Raw genomic sequence first — 21,778 nt, 5'->3', positions numbered from 1 at the left:
ACTTGTGATGTGTTTAAAATAATAATAATAATAATAATAAAAAAAATGGATGCCCACACCTCTCACTCACACGCACTCACAAACACACCAAAAGATGGAAGACGTTAACCAGAACATGAAAAGCATCACCTGCACTGCATTTCTTACCTGCCAGGTCCGAACTTTTCAGAGTCAGCTCATAGGTCAAATCTAAAAAAGAAACAGGTTTTATTTTCTGGACATTACGTATGATTAAAATAGAGCATATCTGTAAAGAGGTTAGAACTGTGTTTTGCATTCATAGATGTTTCTAGTAGCAAAAGTCTGCTTCAACAGATTTAAGTCAGTGCCTTAAAGAAAGCTACAGAAAATGCTCTCCAAACTACCCCTGTATCCTGCAGCTGCACATGTTAAGTTTTGGGTTTAATTTGATTGAATTAAGTGTTCTGACATGTTTATTGTGTAAATACTTAAAATGATTTTCATGACTAAAATTGAAGAGTAAAATCTGTTCTGTCCGTTTTTTCACTTATTAGCATTGTTTGCCATTGATTAGTTTAATAGGCTATTTTGCTTGAGCCCAGTGCACACCTGTACATGAATACTGTGAAATATTCTCTCAAAAGTTGTTGACTGGACAAAGCTTTGGAGAATATACCATAGGGGAAAATCCTGCATTGGCTGGGAATACACACTAGCTGGGACCTAAGAGGGTTTCTACGTTCATTTGGTGCTGGTACAGTAATTCACATTAGATGGAGCCAGTAGAAATATAAGAGTGATCTTTGCTACTACATCAAAATCAGTTATCAACACATTAGACCTGAGTGCAAATTATTTTTGCTAGACCATACATACATATTTTGCACTACAAACATTTTTATAAGCCCTTAAAACATGTAGAACCTCAGTTAGAAACACCTCGGGAATGGAGGTTGCTCGTAACTCTGAACAAAACATTAGGGTTGTTCTTTCAAAAATTTATAACTGAACACTGACTTACTACAGCTTTGAAACTTTACCATGCAGAAGAAAAATGCTCCTTTGCTTTTATTCTTTTCGTAGTTTATTTTTAACACAGTACTGTACTGCTTTTTTGGGAGGGAGGGAGTGTCTCTGCTGCTGCCTGATTGTGTACTTCCGGTTTCAATTGAGGAGTGTGGTTGACGGGTCAGTTCATAACTCTGATGTTCTACTGTACATTATTATTTGCTATAATAAATTATAGCAGAACCTTTCTACTTTGAACTAAGGGATCCACTGCAGATTACCATATTAGCAAGAAAGCCAATGTACATGAAATAAATATGAGAGAACACTTCACAAAACAGGCTTTTCAGTTATTTTAACAATTGTACTTTATTTATTACAATAGTTTGTGTACTCAGAAATGTACATTGTTTGAGCTAAGTCCAAAACAGGAGATGATGATTTATGGCGATTTCAATACTGAGAAATGGCATGAACCTGCAGGTTTTTATGCAATTACTAAAATATAATATACCAAGCTTCTTCTGGAAGTGCAATTGGTCAAATAATATTTGAATACTATTGTGAAATAGTATTTCAAATGGCTTCAGGAAGGAGAGGACTTGGGAGTGAAGCCTTTCGCAAAGCTGAGCCTGCTGAGTGATCATAGCAACACTGCTGGAAGTATTACCTGTGCAATGTTGTTGCAGTCGTCGAATCTCAGCATGCAAGCCTTTGAGTGTGTTGGCATGTTCCCGCTGGAGAAACAACAGATTCTTCTGGGCACTGTGCAACTGGTTCTCCAGGTTTGAAGCTGCCATCCTGACATCGAGGAACCTGTTATTAAAGAGAATCAGAGTTATAGCACACAGTTACCTTGCAGATATAAAGAGTCCAGTTCTAGCCTTGGGTGAATCAGGAGCAACTCCAATAATGTCAGTAGAGTTACACTCATGTAGAACCAGTACAAAAGCAGAATCAGGCCCACAAAGAGTAAAAGGCATTTCACATTACCTGTTTAAAGCATTTAATTACACCTATTATTGGAAATGGTCATTAACATTCATAGAAAGTCTGAGTGCATTCTAGGCAGCAGCCTCCATGCTGAGAGCCAGGGGCGGGGGACACAGGGTGCTCATTTGTTTGTAGTTAACACATTAAAGCATTAGCTCCAGACAGGCTTTTAGGTACTAATCCCTTAACAAGATAAAAGTGGAGTTCCAAGAAAACAGAATAGTAGATGTCTGTTTTACTGTGGACTTTGATTCACCTCTTGAAGCACAGGAAATTAGGCACACGCAGTAACTCCCCCTATATAGGGCACGGAAACAAAGCACTGAAGTGTATTGTACCCAAGTATGGTGAAATCTTACGTGAACGTCCAAGAGACCAGCAAATCATTTGCCTTTAACTAAAGGTTGAGCCAAATGTGCTGGAAACATCCGGGGCTGGGATACTTTGAAACTGTTGTTAAGATTACCTAATGGAAGTTGACTTTTGCTCAAATGGATACAATGGAACCTGCACTAAGAGAAGGTTGCTCGAGGAGAACTCTATGTTGTATTGCGCTATTCTGTCTCTGATAGCATTTTCTACTGCACTGTAATACAGATCCTTGCAACTTCTTGCAGGATTCTCAGTACTGGAGAACAGCCTCCCGACATCTCTATACAAGACAGAATGTCCAAGATTCTGTGATGACATACTATAGAACAAGACAATGGACCAATGGGATGTGTCATTTAAAGAGAATATGGCTCTGTTTCTGGTACTCATAAAATATTGGTACAAACAGAAACATTAAGGCATTGGATTCTACAGACTGTAAGGCAGTAGTTATCTAGGTCTTAGATCTGCCCTGTGGCACTGAAGAGATGGAGATGGCTAACAGACTAGATGACCACAGTGGTGTCTTCTGGCTTTATAATCTGTGAATAGGACAACATTGAGTGAGAGAGCTACACAACACTAAAGACACCTTTCCACTGCACTACCATAATAACTGCAGCTCATGGGATGACAATAATGATTCTAAGTGTGACCACAGGGACTCTACTGAGCATGGTGTGATCAAGGACAAAAGCAAGATGGGACCCTGTGGCAAGGGCAGTAATATTCTCCTTTTGGAGGAAGGCATTAAGGCAGTGGTCAGGGTCTGATTCTTGAGATTATTTTAAAAGGGCATTTTGGAGTGTTCTAGTCCCAGGGGATCTGCACAGAGTAGCTGCCAGAAATCCAGAAGTGATAGCATGCAATTGATATAGTTGCCATACCTCCATTTTATGTGAGGTATTATGTAACCTCAGCCCCTGTGTTTCTAACTGAACCTTCATCACTTTAAAATCTCTTGGAGAGACTGCAGGGAAGGGGGAACATTTTTGCACATGTGGAAGTTGTGTCCAGGAATTAGATGGTTTTGGGAGGAAATTATGACAGAACACCAGCTTCCCTGATTACTTAATGCTCCACTAAAGAATCCAGTAAAGAAAGCTGTAATATCAGTAATGCCAGTCTCCAAGCCAACCAAGAAGTAGGGGTATCCAGTGCTGCTGTACTTATTGATGCATTTTGATTTGGTAGTAATCTCTATATTTAGGTTGCCTAACAATTTTTTTTTTTGAGAAGCTCTAACACCTCCACTGTTTGCAGCAGGTCTTTGAAATTCTGCAGGAAGAAAGCCCTCAGGCTAGGGAAGTGCCATTTGTTGGTCCCATGAAGTTGTTGAGGTTTGATAAAGTTATGAACGTTTGAAAATCACCATTTCCCTTCTCTTCCTTGCATGCCTCAGGAAAGTTTTGGCACCACATCAAAATAATAATTGACGACAAACATTCTAACGAGCTGGGTGCATGCTGACAAAGCGACAGCATCAGCACACGCTATACCGGAAACATGTGGAGCTGTTGCAGCCGCTGGTGTATGAGAGCATGAACCAGGCTCCCCCCATACTGGCATACGCTTATGGGGCCCATCCCCCTTCTGAGGGCACGGCAACAGGCAGGAGCTCCCTCAAACTCCAAGAAAGGGGGAAGACAGATGTGTGCCAAGCTACTCCTGAACATTCCCTGGCTCCAGTAGCCCATACCCCTGCTGGGACAACAGCCTTCTCCTACTGCCAGCTATTGTAGTTAGCCCTGTAGCTCAGTGGCAGAAGTCTGTCCTGCAGGTTCAGGGTACAAACACTGATGACACACGATGAGGAGTGTCACAGTTTTTCGTAACAATTTGTTTAAACTTTAAAAGAAGGACAAAAGTATGTACAAGAGACTATGTTAAGAGAAAAAAGAAAAGGAGGTCTTGTGGCACCTTAGAGACTAACGATTTTATTTGAACATAAGCTTTCGTGAGCTATAGCTCACTTCATCGGATGCATCTTATGATGCAGCTTATGCACAAATAAATTGGTTAGTCTCTAAGGTGCCACAAGTACTCCTTTTCTTTTTGCAAATACAGACTAACACGGCTGCTACTCTGAAACCTGTCATGTTAAGAGAATTAATGTTAAGGTGGCAAAGTCAAGTACTCAAGCATTAGGAAGTGCCAGATTTATGGTTGCCCATGCAATCTTGTTTCCTCCCTCTTGTGCCATATGCGTTACGATACATTATTTAATTACATGACTTCCCCCCTCCCCCCAGGATCCCTGACTCATTCAGGGCATAGGATGGACAAACAAGGGGGAAGAATTAAGGTCACACTGGCAACCTTAAATGCTTGAACTTAAAACATAAAAGATGTTCTTTTAGGTATGTAATTACATTTTGTAAAACATCTTTATTTGGGAACATTAACAGCAAATTAAATTAATGAAATTGAAAAATGTTTCTAAAAGTAACACTACTTTCCGACTTCAACCCCTCACCCCAAAGTGAGAACCAGACGTTTTTGTGGCCTCTTGAATCTAGCTGATAGTTAAAAAACAGGGTCTTGCTGATCTTACTTGGTAGCCAGAGCTGAAATACACAGTTCTGATGAGTCAGCTAGAGGCTGCTATTCCCATGGAAACAAGAGTTGGCTTGTCAAAAATGGGGTAAAGGGGCTTTTTGGGAATCAGTTTCCATGGAAGTGTAGCATGGAGCTTTCAGCTGATTTGCAGAAAAAAGCTCACGGATTAGAATGATTGTTTTACAAAAAGAATTCTAAATTAACACTGCTCGTTCAGTCTTTGCTGGGGTGGGTGGTAGCCTTGCCAGCACTGTGCTGACAATGTACAAAGCTAGTTAGTAGGCAATTAAATCACCATAATCATAATACATAAAGCAATGGAAAGTTATAGTCCAACAGAGCTCTAAGCAAAAGACTACTGGGTTGGACAAGTAACAAAAAAGCTTTGGGTGGATGGTCTGGTATACCTGGATTTCAGTAAAACAGGATTGGTTCAGAACAGTCATAACTGCTTTGCAAGTGAGGGAGGAGGCTTTGCTGAGAGTCACTCTGTTGCCATCATAACTGTATTTTGTCAGAGCCCACAAGGCCAGATGATAATTTTTAAATGGACTTTTCAGCTGTATTAATGACCTTGGGGCACCATTAATTTTAAGCATTGTCAATATTTCTGTTGCATTACCTTTTCAGAATGATGTAGCCTTCTCTGCAAAGCCAAGTTCAGCCAGATAAAAGCTTTATAGCATCATCTGATTCTTAAGTGCTCATTGTATTCTCACTGACTGAATGCAACAGCAGAATGAAATCTGCATTAGAGACCATTCCCCAAACATGGTAGGATTTTCAGATATGGTTACAGTGCTTTACCCTCTTAAAAGAGCTGCAGTGGCAGATGGGGGCTCAAATAGGATTTTTGTTAATATCAGCAACTGATTTCTTTGGTTAATTTCAGTGTATAAAAAGAAACTTTTTTGTGAAAGAGATGTCTATAAATAATATCTGGAAACCTTTCCTATCACGATCATTATTGACAGCAGCTTTGTGCCTGTAGGTTAAAGTGAGGTGAAAAGTTTTAAGAAAAAATTAAAAGCCTTAAAGACACAAAGAAGTAACAGAAAAGATGTTCAGAATATATAAACCTTCCAAATAAATATATTCAACAAAATAATAATATATGTCAGAAAACAAGACAACCTGTATAATAATCTACTATTATACAGTAGTATTACTCCACACCAGGGGTTATTTTTTTCACATAAGACCTAAGGGAGCTAAGGATCACATTGGGATTAACTAGTCTTTGAAGGAAAAAATAAAACAGATTAGTTTTATGAGGCTGGCAGGAAAATGTGACATCAGAAATTGACAATATGGACCTAGGACACTCTCCCTTGCAGAAGTTAATCAGGGAAATCTATGGAATTTAATTCACAAGTGTTTCTGCGGTAGCAGCCCCTCTCAGGTAAGCAGTTTTCTCCTTCCTCTGGATGATATAGGGAGCACAGCCCTCCAATCCTGAGAATGTCCTGGGGGGGGTCTTCCTGTGTTTTTACTTTGCACTACAGCAAATCCCAGGGGATGCCTTGTGGTCATGCCTGCACCTTACCTCTTCCTCTCAGAAAAACAGAAGGTGAAGGGCAATGATAAAGATAATGCTACACAAAGCAGCATTCACTTCTGCTGAAGTTTCCATGGATATGTGGGCATCCCCCAATTCCACTGTTAGCCTGCCCAGCCATATTACCCTCTTCCAAGACAGGTGGAAACAACTCTATATAGTCTCTGTGGAAGAAGTTGTGCATTTTCTTGGAAATGGGGGGAAAATATCACTCCATACAAATAAGAGGGAACTTTATATCTTTGGAAGACAGAGTCATTGTATTGACATATAATAGCTGCCTGCCTTTTTGAATTCTATGCTTTTGCAGTGCAGAAATGTCATTGAATCCTAATCTACATGACTTTTCCTAGAGCAAGGGGTGGATCGGGAGAAGAACTGGAAAAACTCAAGACAACTGACAGTTGAACAGCTTCTCAGATGCTAGCTGATCAATCATCATCATTCAGCTGGCTCTAATTCTGCAATATGTTTTTTTGCTAGACATCTATTAGCTAATGCACTATCCATCTGGTAATATAGGAAGAGAGGAAGGGCTGAACACATTATTATTTACTCATCTGGGAAAAGAATAAAAAAATCTTCACTTGAGCTATCTATTGGAAGCCAGTTAAATAAAAAGTATAAATTATTATTTTCCTGGGTTGACAGCAAATTGTTTTGTACTGCTAGGCACACAGTAACTGAACAAGATGCAAACTTAACTTGAAATGGATTGTTAGGGATGATAATTCCAAAAATTCTGAAACTGATGTTCCAAAGCACAAATCATATGAGCATAAGAAAGGATCAATCTGAATAAACCTGGCTGTGTAACAAGCTGGACCTCTATTACTGATTCACTTAGTCTGTGGTTGGGCTACATTTTCTAGGGCAAGATGATCAGAAACTAGAAATATATTAAACATTTCCCACGCACTTCCCCAAGAGTATCACAAGCATGGATTTAAGCGGGGAATAGAGGGAAGAGGTTTGAAAGATCTGGGCCCAACACCCCAGAAGAGTGCAGACCGAAGGAGGATTTAGAAAAGAATGGGAGATACCTTAACCTTTCCTGGTGTGTCTAGTATTTACAAAGCACACTATGTCCAGAAACAATCAAAGTTTCTTTTTGGTGCCTTTGAAGCAGCTCATTCTCTATGTTGCGTACATAGCTTGCTCTTTACACTTTAGCTCTTTGTCCTCGCTCAATAGGGTTTTGTTCTTTGCTTTGCCAGGGAATGCTTGTGATCTGGGAATTATTTCATGCACTAAAGGTATTAATGAACAGGATAATGCTGCCATTAATGCTTTTAATGAAGAGTTCCCGCATGGTCAACAGAAATGAACTAAACTACTGTCCCGTACTGAGAGCACTGTCACTACTACATGAAGACAGCTCTTTGACTGTTATTTTGCTTTGTGTCAGGCATGAGCCAAAGAACTACAAATGGTATTGAAACAAAAAGACTATGTTTACCTTAATGAGATTAGGTACTACACGTCTAGACAGTTTGGACAAGCTTCTGAGAGTTCAGTTCCTCTCATTTTACAATGGTGTAACTGAGGGCAGAACTGGATGCACTCGACCACAGCCTTTGGAGACTGATGCAAAAGCCACTAAAAAGGACGGTGCATGGCCCTCCCTTATGTGCTCATAAAGGTTATTTTGCTCCCTTGGGAGGATGCTTCATGGTCTGGGGAGTGCAGGTAGGCAGCTGAGCACACATGTACAAACAGAATTGTATTTTGTTTTTCTGGATGCATCAACTGTACTTTTGAAAATAATTTAAGTTTTTGCACAAACACTTTGATAGAACTAATGCTTCACCACTCCTACAGGACAAGAGGATATTGCTTTGTTTTCACAGGAACTCAGTGCTATTCAATGGGATGCACTCAGCATGGCTGGCGGAATTTTAAAATTTGTAACCCCCTTTTGAGTGAATAGCATGACCTTTCAAACTCCATCTCATGCTCTACATTTCATCTTAAAATATGTTGAGATGTATGGATGAAGAGAGCACTAGACTGGTGCACAATTAGAAACAATGGCAGCATCCTGAAAGTACACGTCACCAATGGGAACTCATTGTAACACAGTCAGTCCTTGAACAAAAGGCAGCTAACTTTGAACTTTATGATTTAGAATATTACTTTTTGTAATTAGTTCAGAAGACTTACAGGGATACTGTAAACTTAAAAATTACACTTTTGTCTGAAAATTTTTTTTTAATTACTGTTAGAAATAACATGCAGACTCAAGCGAAAAGCTAGAGGAAATAAAAACCTGTTCAGATGTCAGATGGCCTAAAGTAAGCAAACACCTTACATCTAGTAAGTTTCACTGTTTCCATGTACAATCGGTTTCCCTATTTGTGTCGGTCTTTCACCTAGCAACAGGGGATTGTTTCTTAAAAATCACAAAAAATGACAGGAATGGACTTTGGAGCAAGCTCAGTACCTGAAACTATTTTTAACTTCTTTTTAAAACCTGACTCAATTTCAAGTTCATAGCATCCCTTTCCTAGAGTATGCAGAACTAAACAAGTGCAAAGTATTATTACTACATTAAGGGAAAAAACTTCATAGCAAGGAGATTGTTTTAAGGTGATCACATTCCATCATGTCTTTTAGGCTGCTAAAGATTCAAGTGACATCTGAACAGTTGCTAAATACTTCTACAATTAATGTAATAACTTCTACATCATTTTTTATAAGTATGAGATTTACTGATAAAACAAGGGTAATCAAATCACAGAATTAATCCCATCACTGAGTATAAAAAAACAGAACACCCTACAAAAAACCAAAGCTGCAAAAAAAACCCAGTCAGCATTGTAAAATAAACACTGAATCTAAAGTGTAGTTAGGAACAGTATTTCATCTAGTTGCTTTGCATTCATTATAAAGGCTCTACTCATTAATGCATGTATGGATTCACCTTAGAATTTATATGTGCGGTTCTGAATCAGTATCCTTCCATGCAACTTGTCTGACAATTGTTTTCATAAACTCAGGTTAGTTGATGCATGACACAAGGGACCTGTCTACAAAGTGAGATCCAGACTCAAGAACTACTTGCATGGGAATCTGAGGTTTTTCCGAGCAGGTAGGATAGCAGTAAGTTTTTATAAGCTGAACCCTGAAATCCTTACTTGGGCACAACTCCCATTGACTCCAACAGAAAATCCAAAGGAGAAAACCCTATACCCGATGTTTTCTTCTAGCTTTGGGATGGTATCGAAGTAAGTTACCTTCTGCCCTCCCAGAAAAGAAAGAACGTGCCAATTGCTGTCAAGAGTGAGACTAGTATGAAGTAGGGGGAAAGAGAAGGTTTCTCACCAGACTGACGGCAGCTGAATCCATCTGGGCTATTTAAGGACCCAGGCCTTCAACTCTTACGCATATGAGTAGCATTATTGAAGTCAGCATGACGATTCGCATGAGTAAGGCCAACAGTCAAAAAAACCCTAAAAGTTATAGATACCATAAAATGTTTAAAAAGAAAAAGGAGTACTTGTGGCACCTTAGAGACTAACAAATGCACTGAATGCATCTGATGAAGTGAGCTGTAGCTCACAAAAGCTTATGCTCAAATAAATTTGTTAGTCTTTAAGGTGCCACAAGTCCTCCTTTTTCTTTTTGTGGATAGAGACTAACACGGCTGCTACTCTGAAACCTGTCATAAAATATTTAGTTTTTCAACTATTTAAAGAAAAAAAGTCTTTCAGCCTTTCCAAATATTTAAGAAGTGATACGAATTAAGAGAGGATGGTATTTACAAGTCAAACTCCGCCGATTACAAACAATAGCGAGCATGACAGCTGTTTTACAGCTACAATACTGCTAGTTATTTAGGGTATGTCTACACTTCAGCTGGGAGTGAACATCCATTCTGGGTAGCCAGACTTATGCTAGTTCAGCTCAATCTAACATACTAAAAATAGCTACGTGGCTGGTGTGGCTCAAGTAGCAGTATGGATTCTCAAGCCCACCCAGCCCCCTGGATCTGAGCTCTGCACTGCTATTTTTAGAGTGCTAACCAAGTCTACCCAGGCTGGGGGGCTCTCTCCCAGCTACAGTGTAGATATACCCCTATAGTTTTCATACTGGCATTAGCACAATGAGCGTGTCGGCACGGTTGTGCAAGTTCTTTTATCTAGACAAACATACAATGTTCCACCCTCCCACCCAAACCCAGGAGATGTAGATGAAGGTGGTGGTCTCAATGGAGGCCAAAAGGAAAAATATGTAAATAGAATAAGAAATTCAGGATCAAGCCCCAACCTGCCCATAAAGATTTATGGACATACACAGATTCTCAATTTCCTTTTTCCTAGAGGCAGAGGAACAGATAAATTTAATCAAACAACGTTCCTTCAGGTGCACCAAATGCAACATGCAAGTAGATTTGTTTGTGTAAGAATCAGTCCAAGACTTCACTCACCTTCTAGCATGAAGTCTTAAATAAATGTTAAAATTCTTCTACCCACCCCAAGAAGTGAATGTTTTCCTGGCTCCTCTCAGTGTCAGCATGGCTGTGTGTGGATGATGCAGTGTTACCTGCCAAAATGAACTACATTATGCAAGATGAAATCTTGATACAAGTCAAAAGCCGACGTATTCAGCAGCTCTTAGAGGCCAAGTCCCACTCTACTGTGGCATACCAGAAAAAAACGCTTCATGGTAGATCTGTCTCAGACCTACAGAGTATTTTTTCTTTAAAAAAAAATATATATATATATATATATATATATATATATATATATGTATGTGTATATGTATGTATTCTTAAACCAAAAAGTAAAATAAATTAAACTGAAAGTTGACAAAAGTAGGAATCTTGCTTCACAAATGATAGGCAGGGCTGAGAGAAGGGCCCCTTCTGATCTGAAGTGTTTGGATGTAGTTCAAAATATTTCTGAGGTAGTCAGAAGCCTTTTCTGGCTGTGTATCAGGCTCCTGTGGACAAACTGGAATGCCTTCATATAACACTCACATCATAAGATAAGAGCAGAGAGATGGTGGTTTAGAATCCAGGAGGGAGAACATATTAAGACAGTGCTAGAATGAAGCTAACTAGCCATTCTGATAAGGTTTTATTTTTGACTGAGGGAGATCAGTTAAACAAGAAAGTCATCTCTTTCCAGATGGTACCCATTCCATCCATCTCCAGACATAACAAGCACTTGAGCACCCTCCAGACATGCATTCAGATCTTATGCTGGAATACGCTACTTATCCAGGCAGACAACTAACTTCCTCTCAGCTGAGAACCAATTCCTTACTTCATCAAAACATACCACAAGCTGACAGAATATTTTCTTGTGTGTTGTAGGAAATTCAGTTTCAAGAAGTCACCTAAAGAAAGCAGGGGCACAGAGTATCTTTTGAAGACCCTTTCCTGTCAGCTTCGGTTTCACAGATGACAAAAGTGTTCCTGTCAAACTGACTTTTTATATTACTGGAAAAACATGAAACTCAAAGGAATAAATAATAAAATATGACAGACATGCACACGTTTCTCCTTTTGATTAAAAACTGCAACGTAGAAGCCTTCACTATATAACAGGACCACACAATCTCCTTCCTACAGTCTATGGTAAATATTTTCCTTTCCCTGGTTGCTACAGAAAATATAAGACGCTTACTATTAAGCCAACATCTCTCATGATTCAGATATACAAGTCTGCCTAAACTGCCATCTCTTTACCACCAATGATTCGTGTATCATTGCCCTCACATTTTTCAAAGCTTTATTTGATATTTCAAGCATAATTATAGTCTCTGGAGAGGAAAGAGAAATTTAACACGTCTTTCCCTCCCCTCAGAATGAGAATATAGTCCTATATTTGTTAAGAAATCACTTCTAACATTTTTCCTGGTTATTTTACAAGGTGATTTTCCCCTGCTGTTTTCCAGACAGACATATGTGGCCTCCCCAGCATAGTAGCAGGAAGATCAATTAAGAGGAGACAGTCTTGACAGCAACAATTTAAAATTCCCAGATGTTCAGAAAATGAACAAGATAAGCCACCTTGTACTCTTTACAGATGCCTCAGTAACTTCCTGTAAATTTGACACAATCTACCTTAAAATCATAAGTATTGGCAAGAATGATTAAAATGAAGATTATACAATCCTTCTCACCCCCTGAGACTACACAAGTCCCATAGATGCCACAATTAAATCAGAACAGACTGAAGCAAGCTTCTATTAGGTCAGAGAAATAATGTGGCATTATACATAAAGAGATCACCAGCACTGGAGTGATTCACAGATGGTATTAGACATCATCATCATGGGCAAACGATTCTGTACAATGTCAGGAGTGCCAGAGATAGTATAAATACCTATGCAGATAGGCTGTGACCCATGTCCATTACTACAGGATCCCAGTGCCTTGCACATTGAGCTGGTCAGGAAAAAAGAAAAAAAAAAAAAACTCTGACATTTTCATTTCAAAGTGTTAAAAAACAGACCCATTTTGGAGGAAAATGTCAGTAATCACTTTGATTAAAAAAATTCATAAAAAATTGAGAATAATTTTTGAGCAAAAAAATTGTTAAATTTCAACTAGCTTTTGTGTACAGATTTGAGTTTTCTCTTCCTTTTGCCAGTAGCAGGGCCCCCCTTGAAAGCATCACTTCATTTCTCTCTCCTCCATTTTGAGATCAGACAGTAGTTTATTACTTAATGTAATTTCCATCAGGGAAGGGAAAGCCATAGCAAAAGGGTGGGCTCTGCCTTCTGCCCTGAATACAGTTAGATTTGTGGACAGCGATGCAATATTACAACTAGCTACCATACGTCATTTTCACTAATAGAGACAATTCCATAGTCAGTGAAAAAGAAAGAAAAGTTCCATCCTCTTCTAGGTAGAGAAACAGTTTTAATATCACTTAATAAATGTAACAGAATTTGTAATCAGCTACAAGAAGTTCGTTAGAGAGGGTCTTGAAAATGGAAGCAAAAAACCAAAAGCAGGATCAGGCCCTAAATTATTTACAAGACAAAGAATTTTTCCTACAAGGACATATTCTGAGTGTTGTGTATTCTGTACATAAATCTGGAGCTATAATGGTGTTTAAATTAGAAATATGGTTCTAAAATATAGAGGAAACCAAATCTCTTGGATTTTTCAAGTGTTCAGTAATTCCCTCATGAACTCAGAGCCAATATTTTCATGTTATTTTAAAGGAAGAGTTTATACTGACAATATTGTGAGAATCCCAAAAGAGATTCAGAGGAAAGGATTTGCCATCATTTTTGGAATGGCCTGATTCTGAATGCTTGACTTTTCAACTTTCATGTTTCATTAACACTAGTTCTTTGGATTTAATTTCCATGGTTTTAGATTTGCCTCTTTTTTATAGGAAAAGGACGCCTTCCCCATATGATCTGGAGCTATTTGCCTATTCAACCAAATTACACGTCCAAATGCCTTTATCCATTTATTTGCACATAGCGATCAACAGTTTACTCGGAACAGCAATGCATAAATCTCAAACTATATCTAGTATATATGTAAAACATATCTGGGCAAAACAAGGTGGAGTCTTTCAGCACCGCAAAGAGAATCGTCCTTCCTGGAAAATCCATTTACAAAGAAAGCGTCTGCACATCCGAATCAGAACACAACTGACAACAATTCCATACCTATGTTCAATTGCTTCACTTTGATGGTAACTTGCAGGCAGCAAGCCCTCTAACATACTTAATGGTATTTTTTGTGTAAAATACTGAAATAGTGTAAAACAGTGAAAAATTTCACTACCTGTTCATCTACCTCCTGTTATACTGTTTCATAAATTTACGCTCCATTGTTTTAGAATAATGACTTAGAACTACAAACATGTTCAAATTTTTGCTTCCCTTACTCTGCTCAAAATAAGATTTTTAAGAGCAAAAAGTCCACATGACAAACAATGGTTGTATTATTTGAAAAATGCAATTAAGGAATAGCATATGAATGATAGGTTTTTGGGTTTGTTTGTTTTTTTAAACAGAAGAGTAAACACAAACACTCACAGATGTCTTATTAAAACTACACCCAGCTATTGTATACTCCTAAATTATGCAGACTAGAAATATAATAGGGAATGGACAATTTGAACCAAACCTTTAAAAGTAATGGGAAACAAAACAACATATTCTGTTTTTAATTGCTTTGGGCTTACTCTGGTTCCCACCTGAAATGGAGTTTGCTTTTCAATAATTAAGACAGCAAGAGAAAGTGCTACATTTGTAGGGTTTACATGCAAAAAGATTATTTCACAGATTTTCACAGGAAAACTGCCTACCCACTGTCTACAAGCAGCTGATAGAAAGTAAACAGGATTTTTCTTTATAAAATAAAAAAAAGGTTAATTTGAAAACAGTTTATAGAATGTCTGTCAGAGTTCTGAGCACAGTATGTTTCACTTTAAAGGCCTGTTTTGCAAACAATGTGCATCTTCAGCATGAGTTGTACCAGAGAACAGATGCTGTGCACTGGGTTAGATCTACCATTGCAGAAACAGTGTTGTGTTTACTTTATCTGCAAGTGAAAAATCTGTTGTCTAAAGGAGTAACAAGCAACATGAAAGAAAAAGTTATGCAGTTAATGTTAAATGTTTGCCTCTTTTTGTTAACTAAAAATACATTTCATAAAAGATCGGTGCTGGTGGACCAATCTTCAAGATCCTAGGACTCTCAGTGCTCTAATACTAATCTTCTAGCATTTTAAAGGCCTGATTCCGACCGCAGTAAAGTCAATGAGAATTTTACAACTGAATTCACTGAATGGAAGGCTGTCCCCAAAATATAACAGTAGAAATGTATTTGCAATATTTTCTTATATTGTTGCTTTATGAACACATTATGTGAGGGAGGGGAAGTGTATTTAAGTACAATAGTTCTCAAGTGTTTATCCTACGTTCAGAACTATCAATCTAGTTAGCTGACTTCTCCAACTAGCTGAGATACAATACTGATATAATACTAGCATTACCCTGCAAAGTAATTTCTTCAGTCAATGGTGACAAAGATTCTGAGAAATACAGATAGAACTATGGGTATTGATCTATATCCTCTTGTAGGTAGAGGAACAGTTTTAATATTGCCTAATAAACGTAACAGTTCTTGTACTCAGCTATGAGAAGTTCATTAGAGAGGCAAACACTGGCTCTTGCAAAGGGAAACAAAGACATTCAAAGCATGACAATCTTCAGTGAATTATCTTACTCAACATTTTTGTTCGAAAGTTAAATACAGCACTAAAACAAGAATGGGCTAGGGAATGTCCCAGAAATTTTATTTTGGCATATCGTAGATGCAAAAGGAATCAACAAGTTCTAGTTATATAGTTGTAGTAAGTTTTTTTCTACAAACAATGTGTAACCTCTCCAGTTTAACTCCTTCCACTCTCCTGGGCTGCATCATTCAGCACAGTTATTTCAAAGGGTATGGTAGGAGCTGCTGGAAAACTAGTTTATTGTACAATATTCAATATTAATTTAGCTTGTACAATTAATTTATAGTAAAATATTCTCATCCCTTAAAGCAGAATCTACAAAAGGTATGTATAAGTGTTTTTGTCTGTGAATACAATAAGGGTGTTGCTGTGAAACAAATGCATGGTTTTACTGTGCACTACAGTAAACAGACATGAAAAAGCCAGAATAAAGAGCCAGACCTCAAATGAGAGTCACTTAGTACAATCATCTCATAAAACCTTTATTTTTCCCTTTCTAGGTCTTCCCTTTTTTCAGATCTTAGATTCCTAAACCCCTTTTAGAATCAAGAAAGGGAGAACAGGAAAAGACTGTGAAACAAGACAGCTACAGACACTGTTCTCTGGCCAGTACATGCCTATGCATTCCCACAGAGCATCCAATACTACAATTAAGTCATTTGGGTCACTGATCTTACAATACCTCATCCCACTGCAAAGAAATGCTACTATTAGTTACTGACAAACTGATCAGTTAAGTCACTTGTTAGCTGGTGGCGCAAAAGGTTTCAAAGCATTACAGAAACAGCACTTCAGGAGTATGACAGACCAAAGTTATATACAACATGGTGAAATAAGACTAATTTGGTTCTAAAAATTAGTCATTTAGAATATTTTACTATTAAAAATAATGAGACAACATATCTGCAAGACCTCAGGCAGAAAGATGGATTATTTTATATTTGTCCACTTACATACATACAAAGTATACACTGGAGATACTGATGCTATAAAAATAATCCCTAGATACCATTTTACATTTGGCTTTAAATATTCGTTAGACATCTTTCAGTATTTTTAAAATTCTAAATAAAGTAAATGCTAGGCTAAATATGATATCAAGAGCAAAGCTTGCAAGCTAGTTTATTCCACCTGCAATCCTAATCCTTCTACTATACTATATACAATCTTCAAAAAGTGCATTCTTTACAGGAAAAACACCAGAGGGGAATTTTCTTTCTGTCCACTGATGACAAAGGCTTACTGATGACTCCTCCAAACAAATACACAGTAATTCTCAAGAGGTTTTAGATTTTAATAATGAGCCACATTGAAAAAAGTTTTTAATTTTACAAATTATGTCAAAGAAAAATGCAATTTGATCATTTGAAAACTGCTGTTCAAAAGGATAACATTTTTAAAATTTGAAATCAAAAGTATGAATTGTAAAGTTTTTTAAAAATTACTTGTTTACAATTTTAATTTTCAACTCAGTTATTATGAATCTTGTATACAGCATTTAGCTTGGCTGTCACAGTTCTTCCTGCAACAATGTTTTAACATATATTACGCAGTACACTTAGTAATAGGCTACAGCAGTTATGCACCAGTTTGTCCAATTACTCATTTTATATATTCTTTTAGGCATGCAATGTCTTCCTGAATCATGATCTCCCCACCTTTGAATTGAAAATTCAATGAAACAACAAAACACCACTGAAATCTCAATATACTTCAGTCGATGTACAGCTTTAATATTCAACAGAACAGATAACATAAATGGGATTTAATGGATAGATTTCTTTATTTTTGTCATTTTATTAGCTGTTCCAGTATATCAATAGTTTTAAATAGTCAAACGAACCTAGGGATAAGTATAGTTTTATGAATGCAAAAACGTACATCTATATTAAACTAAAACAAGATCATAATTCTCTTACTAGTTCACAGTCATACTACTGTACCACCCTAACGGACTATATTTACTAGTGAACAAGCAATATGTAAGGAGAGACTGCACTATAGCCACACGGATATGAAATGAATTTTTAAAATATTAAGAGAGAATTCCTACTGTATAAACATCAACAAAGGCACATTTTAGCTCAAGTGTTTACCCATCCAAACAAAGTCTCCTGGATATTTCTTATGCACCTGCAATGCAGCTCAGAACTCTACAATCCCACCCTCGGGCTGCCACAGCCCCGTGTTCTTCAATCTTATCGTCCCTACTTCAGTTTTTGACAGTTTAATATACATTAAAAAAGCATATTATTATAATTTACAGTGGCAATGTACAAACATGCAAGGACTCTTTCTCTCTCCCCCCTCCAACCTCCTCTTTGTCCCACCTTAGTTCTTGGGTTTGGAGATAGACAGCAGCTAGGTGGCTGGAAAACACTCCATTTCCAAAGGCAAGCTTTACTGTTTCCACAAATGATGGGCTCTCTCTTTACATAAAAGACCTCCTTGGCTTGAATAAAGATTCCACCCTTACCCTCCCCGCACACAGTCCTTCCATCTTTTCTTTCTTCACCCACCCTACAGATTCACTGCAACGGAAGAGGAGGAGAATAATGTCACTTCCCTAAAACTCAAAGGCAACACAGTCCTTCAGGTTTCCCTTTTTATTAGATACCCCCATGGCATACCTTATGGTCTAAGACAGCAGTTATGCCACCTCCCCTTCCAGGGAAGAATTCAGTCAATCCACTGAAACGTATTTGTGTTTTCTAAATAGGAACAGGGAATTAAAGAAACGCCCCTGTCAGTAAGTTAGCCAGGGAGTAACAGGGCAGAAGAATAACCCCCCCGCCCGCCTCCTATTGCCCAGTGGACTGCAGCAGGGGCTGCAAAGACTCACAGAAGTGGAAGGCAATTGTTTTGCTACAATCCTGCAGTCCCCGCACATACACATTCATGGAGAAGAAAGCCTTTGCCCTGCACACCCAGCTTTATTCTCTGCTGGGCGTGGGCAGGAGGAAATGTTTTAATGCAGTGATTCTCAACCTTTTTTCATTTACAGACCCCTAAAACTTTCATACGGCGGTGAGGACCCCTATGGAAATCTAAACAGTCTGCAGACCCAGAGGTGTCCAGACCACAGGTTGAAAACCACTTTTCTTTGGTAACAAACACCTTTTGCAGACCCCTTAGACAAGGTCTGTGGGCCCCCAGGGGTCTGCAGACCACTGGTTGAGAGCCACTGCCTTAGTGAAAGTGGTAAGGGAGGGCAGGAAAAAAGTCTTCATCTCACCCGTAGAGGTGGGGAGAAAGGGGTGAGACGTCCCCGGCCTCAGGCTGCCCCCAACCTATGTGTGCGGGGGGGGCGACACACTCCGGCCCCTCAGGCTGCCCCCGACCTGTCTGTGCGGCGGGTGGGGAAACGCAACACAACACGGCCCCTCAGCCTGCCCCCCCACCTGTCCATGTAGAGGGGGAATGCAAGGCACCCTGCCCCCCCCACTTGTCAGTGCAGAAGGAGATGAGACACCCCAGCCCTCCAGGCTGCCCCCCACCTGTCTGTGTGGGGGGAGGACGGGGACACGAGACACCCAGCCCCCACACCAGTCTTTGCGGGGGGGGGGAGTGAGACACTCCAGGCTGCCCCCACACCTGTCTGTGCAGAAGGAGGACGCGAGACACCCAGACCCCCACCTGTCTGTGGGAGGATGGGGGGAGGCAAGACACCCCGGGCTGCCCCCCACCTGTCTGGGCGGGGATGGGTGGGAACGCGAGACACCCAGCCCCCCAGGCTGCCCCCCACCTGTCTGGGTGGGGGGTGGGGGGGGAACGCGAGACACCCAGCCCCCCAGGCTGCCCCCCACCTGTCTGGGCGGGGGGGTGGGGAGGGGAACGCGAGACACCCAGCCCCCCAGGCTGCCCCCCACCTGTCTGGGCGGGGGGGTGGGGAGGGGAACGCGAGACACCCAGCCCCCCAGGCTGCCCCCCACCTGTCTGGGCGGGGGGTGGGGGGGGGAACGCGAGACACCCAGCCCCCCAGGCTGCCCCCCACCTGTCTGGGCGGGGGGTGGGGGGGGGGAACGCGAGACACCCAGCCCCCCAGGCTGCCCCCCACCTGTCTGGGCGGGGGGTGGGGGGGGGGAACGCGAGACACCCAGCCCCCCAGGCTGCCCCCCACCTGTCTGGGCGGGGGGTGGGGGGGGGAACGCGAGACACCCAGCCCCCCAGGCTGCCCCCCACCTGTCTGGGCGGGGGGTGGGGGGGGGAACGCGAGACACCCAGCCCCCCAGGCTGCCCCCCTCCTGTCTGGGCGGGGGGTGGGGGGGGGAACGCGAGACACCCAGCCCCCCAGGCTGCCCCCCTCCTGTCTGGGCGGGGGGTGGGGAGGGGAACGCGAGACACCCAGCCCCCCGGGCTGCCCCCCACCTGTCTGGGCGGGGGGTGGGGAGGGGAACGCGAGACACCCAGCCCCCGGGGCTGCCCCCCACCTGTCTGGGCGGGGGGGGGGGAACGCGAGACACCCAGCCCCCCGGGCTGCCCCCCACCTGTCTGGGTGGGGGGTGGGGGGGGGAACGCGAGACACCCAGCCCCCCGGGCTGCCCCCCACCTGTCTGGGCGGGGGGTGGGGGGGGGAACGCGAGACACCCAGCCCCCCGGGCTGCCCCCCACCTGTCTGGGCGGGGGTGGGGGGGGGGACGCGAGACACCCAGCCCCCCGGGCTGCCCCCCACCTGTCTGGGCGGGGGGTGGGGGGGGGAACGCGAGACACCCCGGCCTCTCGGGGCGCTCCTGGGGGCAGCTCCTTCTCCCCCGCGGCGGCCGCCGCCGGCCCCACACGGAGATGGGGAGGGGGGGGCGCGGGGCCGGGCCAGGCCAGCCCAGCCCAGCCCAGCTCCCGGCGGGGCCCCTCTGTGCCCAGAGCTACCCGCCCCCGCGCGGACACTTACCCGGCTGCGGGTCGCCTCCCCGGGCCGGGCGGGGCACTGGCGGGGGGCGAAGCCAGACGGCTCCCCGGGGGCGGGGGCGCGGCGCAGGCGCAGAGCTCAGGTGCGGCTGTGGCGAGCGCAGTTCCGTTGCCATGGCAACAAGGTCACCGCTTTCATCCCCCACCGCCGCGGCCGCGGCCTCGCCGCCCGCTGACCCGGAGGGGCCGGGCCGGCCCCCGTGCGCGCGCGCGTGCCTGAGAGCGGGGCGCGCGCCTGAGCGCGTGGCCTTCCCCAGTGTGCCGGCCCCTGTGTGGTCGTGTCTGCCCCTGCAACTGTGCGGGAGAGCTGGGCTGGCACCTGCGCGTGCACAATGGTGTGCGAGTGTGAGGCGCGTGCACCTGAGCGGGTCTGTGTGTGCGAGGGTAACCGACCCAGGTGCCCTGATGTTCTAGGGACAGCCCGGGTAGTAGGGGCCGCGTCTGCTCCAGGCACCTCTGCACCCCCAGCCTGATTTTTCACACTTCCCCTCTGGTCACCCTCGTGTGCATAACTGTGCATAGGAGCTTGGCAAGCGTGTGCCGAACGGCGCATGAGAGCTGGGGTTAGACGGGCTGTCGCTGCGTGTGTGTAACCTGGGAACGCAGCTGGGGCTGCTGGGCACGTACCTGTGTGTGCATCTTCCTGGTTGTGCAGATGTATTCAGCTGTGTAGGGACCTGTGCATACAGGCGTGGATATAAGTGTGAGCGCAGCTTATTCCTGGGGGAATTCTGCGCCGCTGCACCTGGGCAGCATTTATGTCCCCCGCAGATTTCTTGGCTTCCCGGCAGAAAATGACTTTCTGATGGGGAAGCAAAGAGAAGCCACAAGAGCGGTCATGTGACCCTCCCCAGCAGGGTGTTTCGGGTGCCCAGGGCAGCCGGCAGAGAGGTAAATCGCTGTGGGGCAGGGGAGACCCAGCTGATGGCTCCTACCCTGCACCAGGCACAGCTGCTAGTCCCGACTGGGCTGGGGAGGACAGAACTTCCTCTTCCCCTGCATGGCATCCAGGTCCAGGTCAGAGCCACCCCCAGATTTCTCCCCCAGCTGTAAGGTCTGCAAACTCCCCCCTCAGTCTGATTCCTGCACCCATCACTCCTCAGCTGCAGGGAGAAGGATCCCTGTACGGGGAGCTGCTCCCCCATCTGCCCAACCCCTGTGCATCCAGACCTCCTCATACCTAGACCCTCCCACTGAGCCTCACC

General features: G+C 42.6%; 1 protein-coding gene across 5 annotated transcripts in view; it reads right to left on the bottom strand.

The window, feature by feature from the left end:
• The window catches only part of CCDC92 (coiled-coil domain containing 92), a 111,351-nt gene that overhangs the window by 2,794 nt on the left and 86,779 nt on the right, over positions 1-21,778 (bottom strand). The window contains exons 1-3 of one of the 5 annotated variants that reach the window (XM_074973281.1): positions 20,557-20,701; positions 1,640-1,785; positions 148-189 (exon numbers count right to left, since the gene is read on the bottom strand). In XM_074973281.1, coding sequence (XP_074829382.1) covers positions 148-189; positions 1,640-1,769 — 172 coding nt within the window. In that variant the 5' untranslated portion in view covers positions 1,770-1,785; positions 20,557-20,701. Of the gene's footprint in view, positions 1-147; positions 190-1,639; positions 1,786-10,926; positions 10,949-17,998; positions 18,152-18,298; positions 18,380-20,556; positions 20,702-21,778 lie in introns of those variants that run through there. The other 4 variants (XM_074973282.1, XM_074973280.1, XM_074973283.1 and 1 more) reach the window with 4 other exon arrangements.

This window comes from Natator depressus, chromosome 15 (genome assembly GCF_965152275.1).
Source record: "Natator depressus isolate rNatDep1 chromosome 15, rNatDep2.hap1, whole genome shotgun sequence".
NCBI lineage: Eukaryota > Metazoa > Chordata > Testudines > Cheloniidae > Natator > Natator depressus.
Note: the sequence above shows the minus strand (reverse complement) of the source record. Positions and strands in the feature narration are given on the sequence as shown.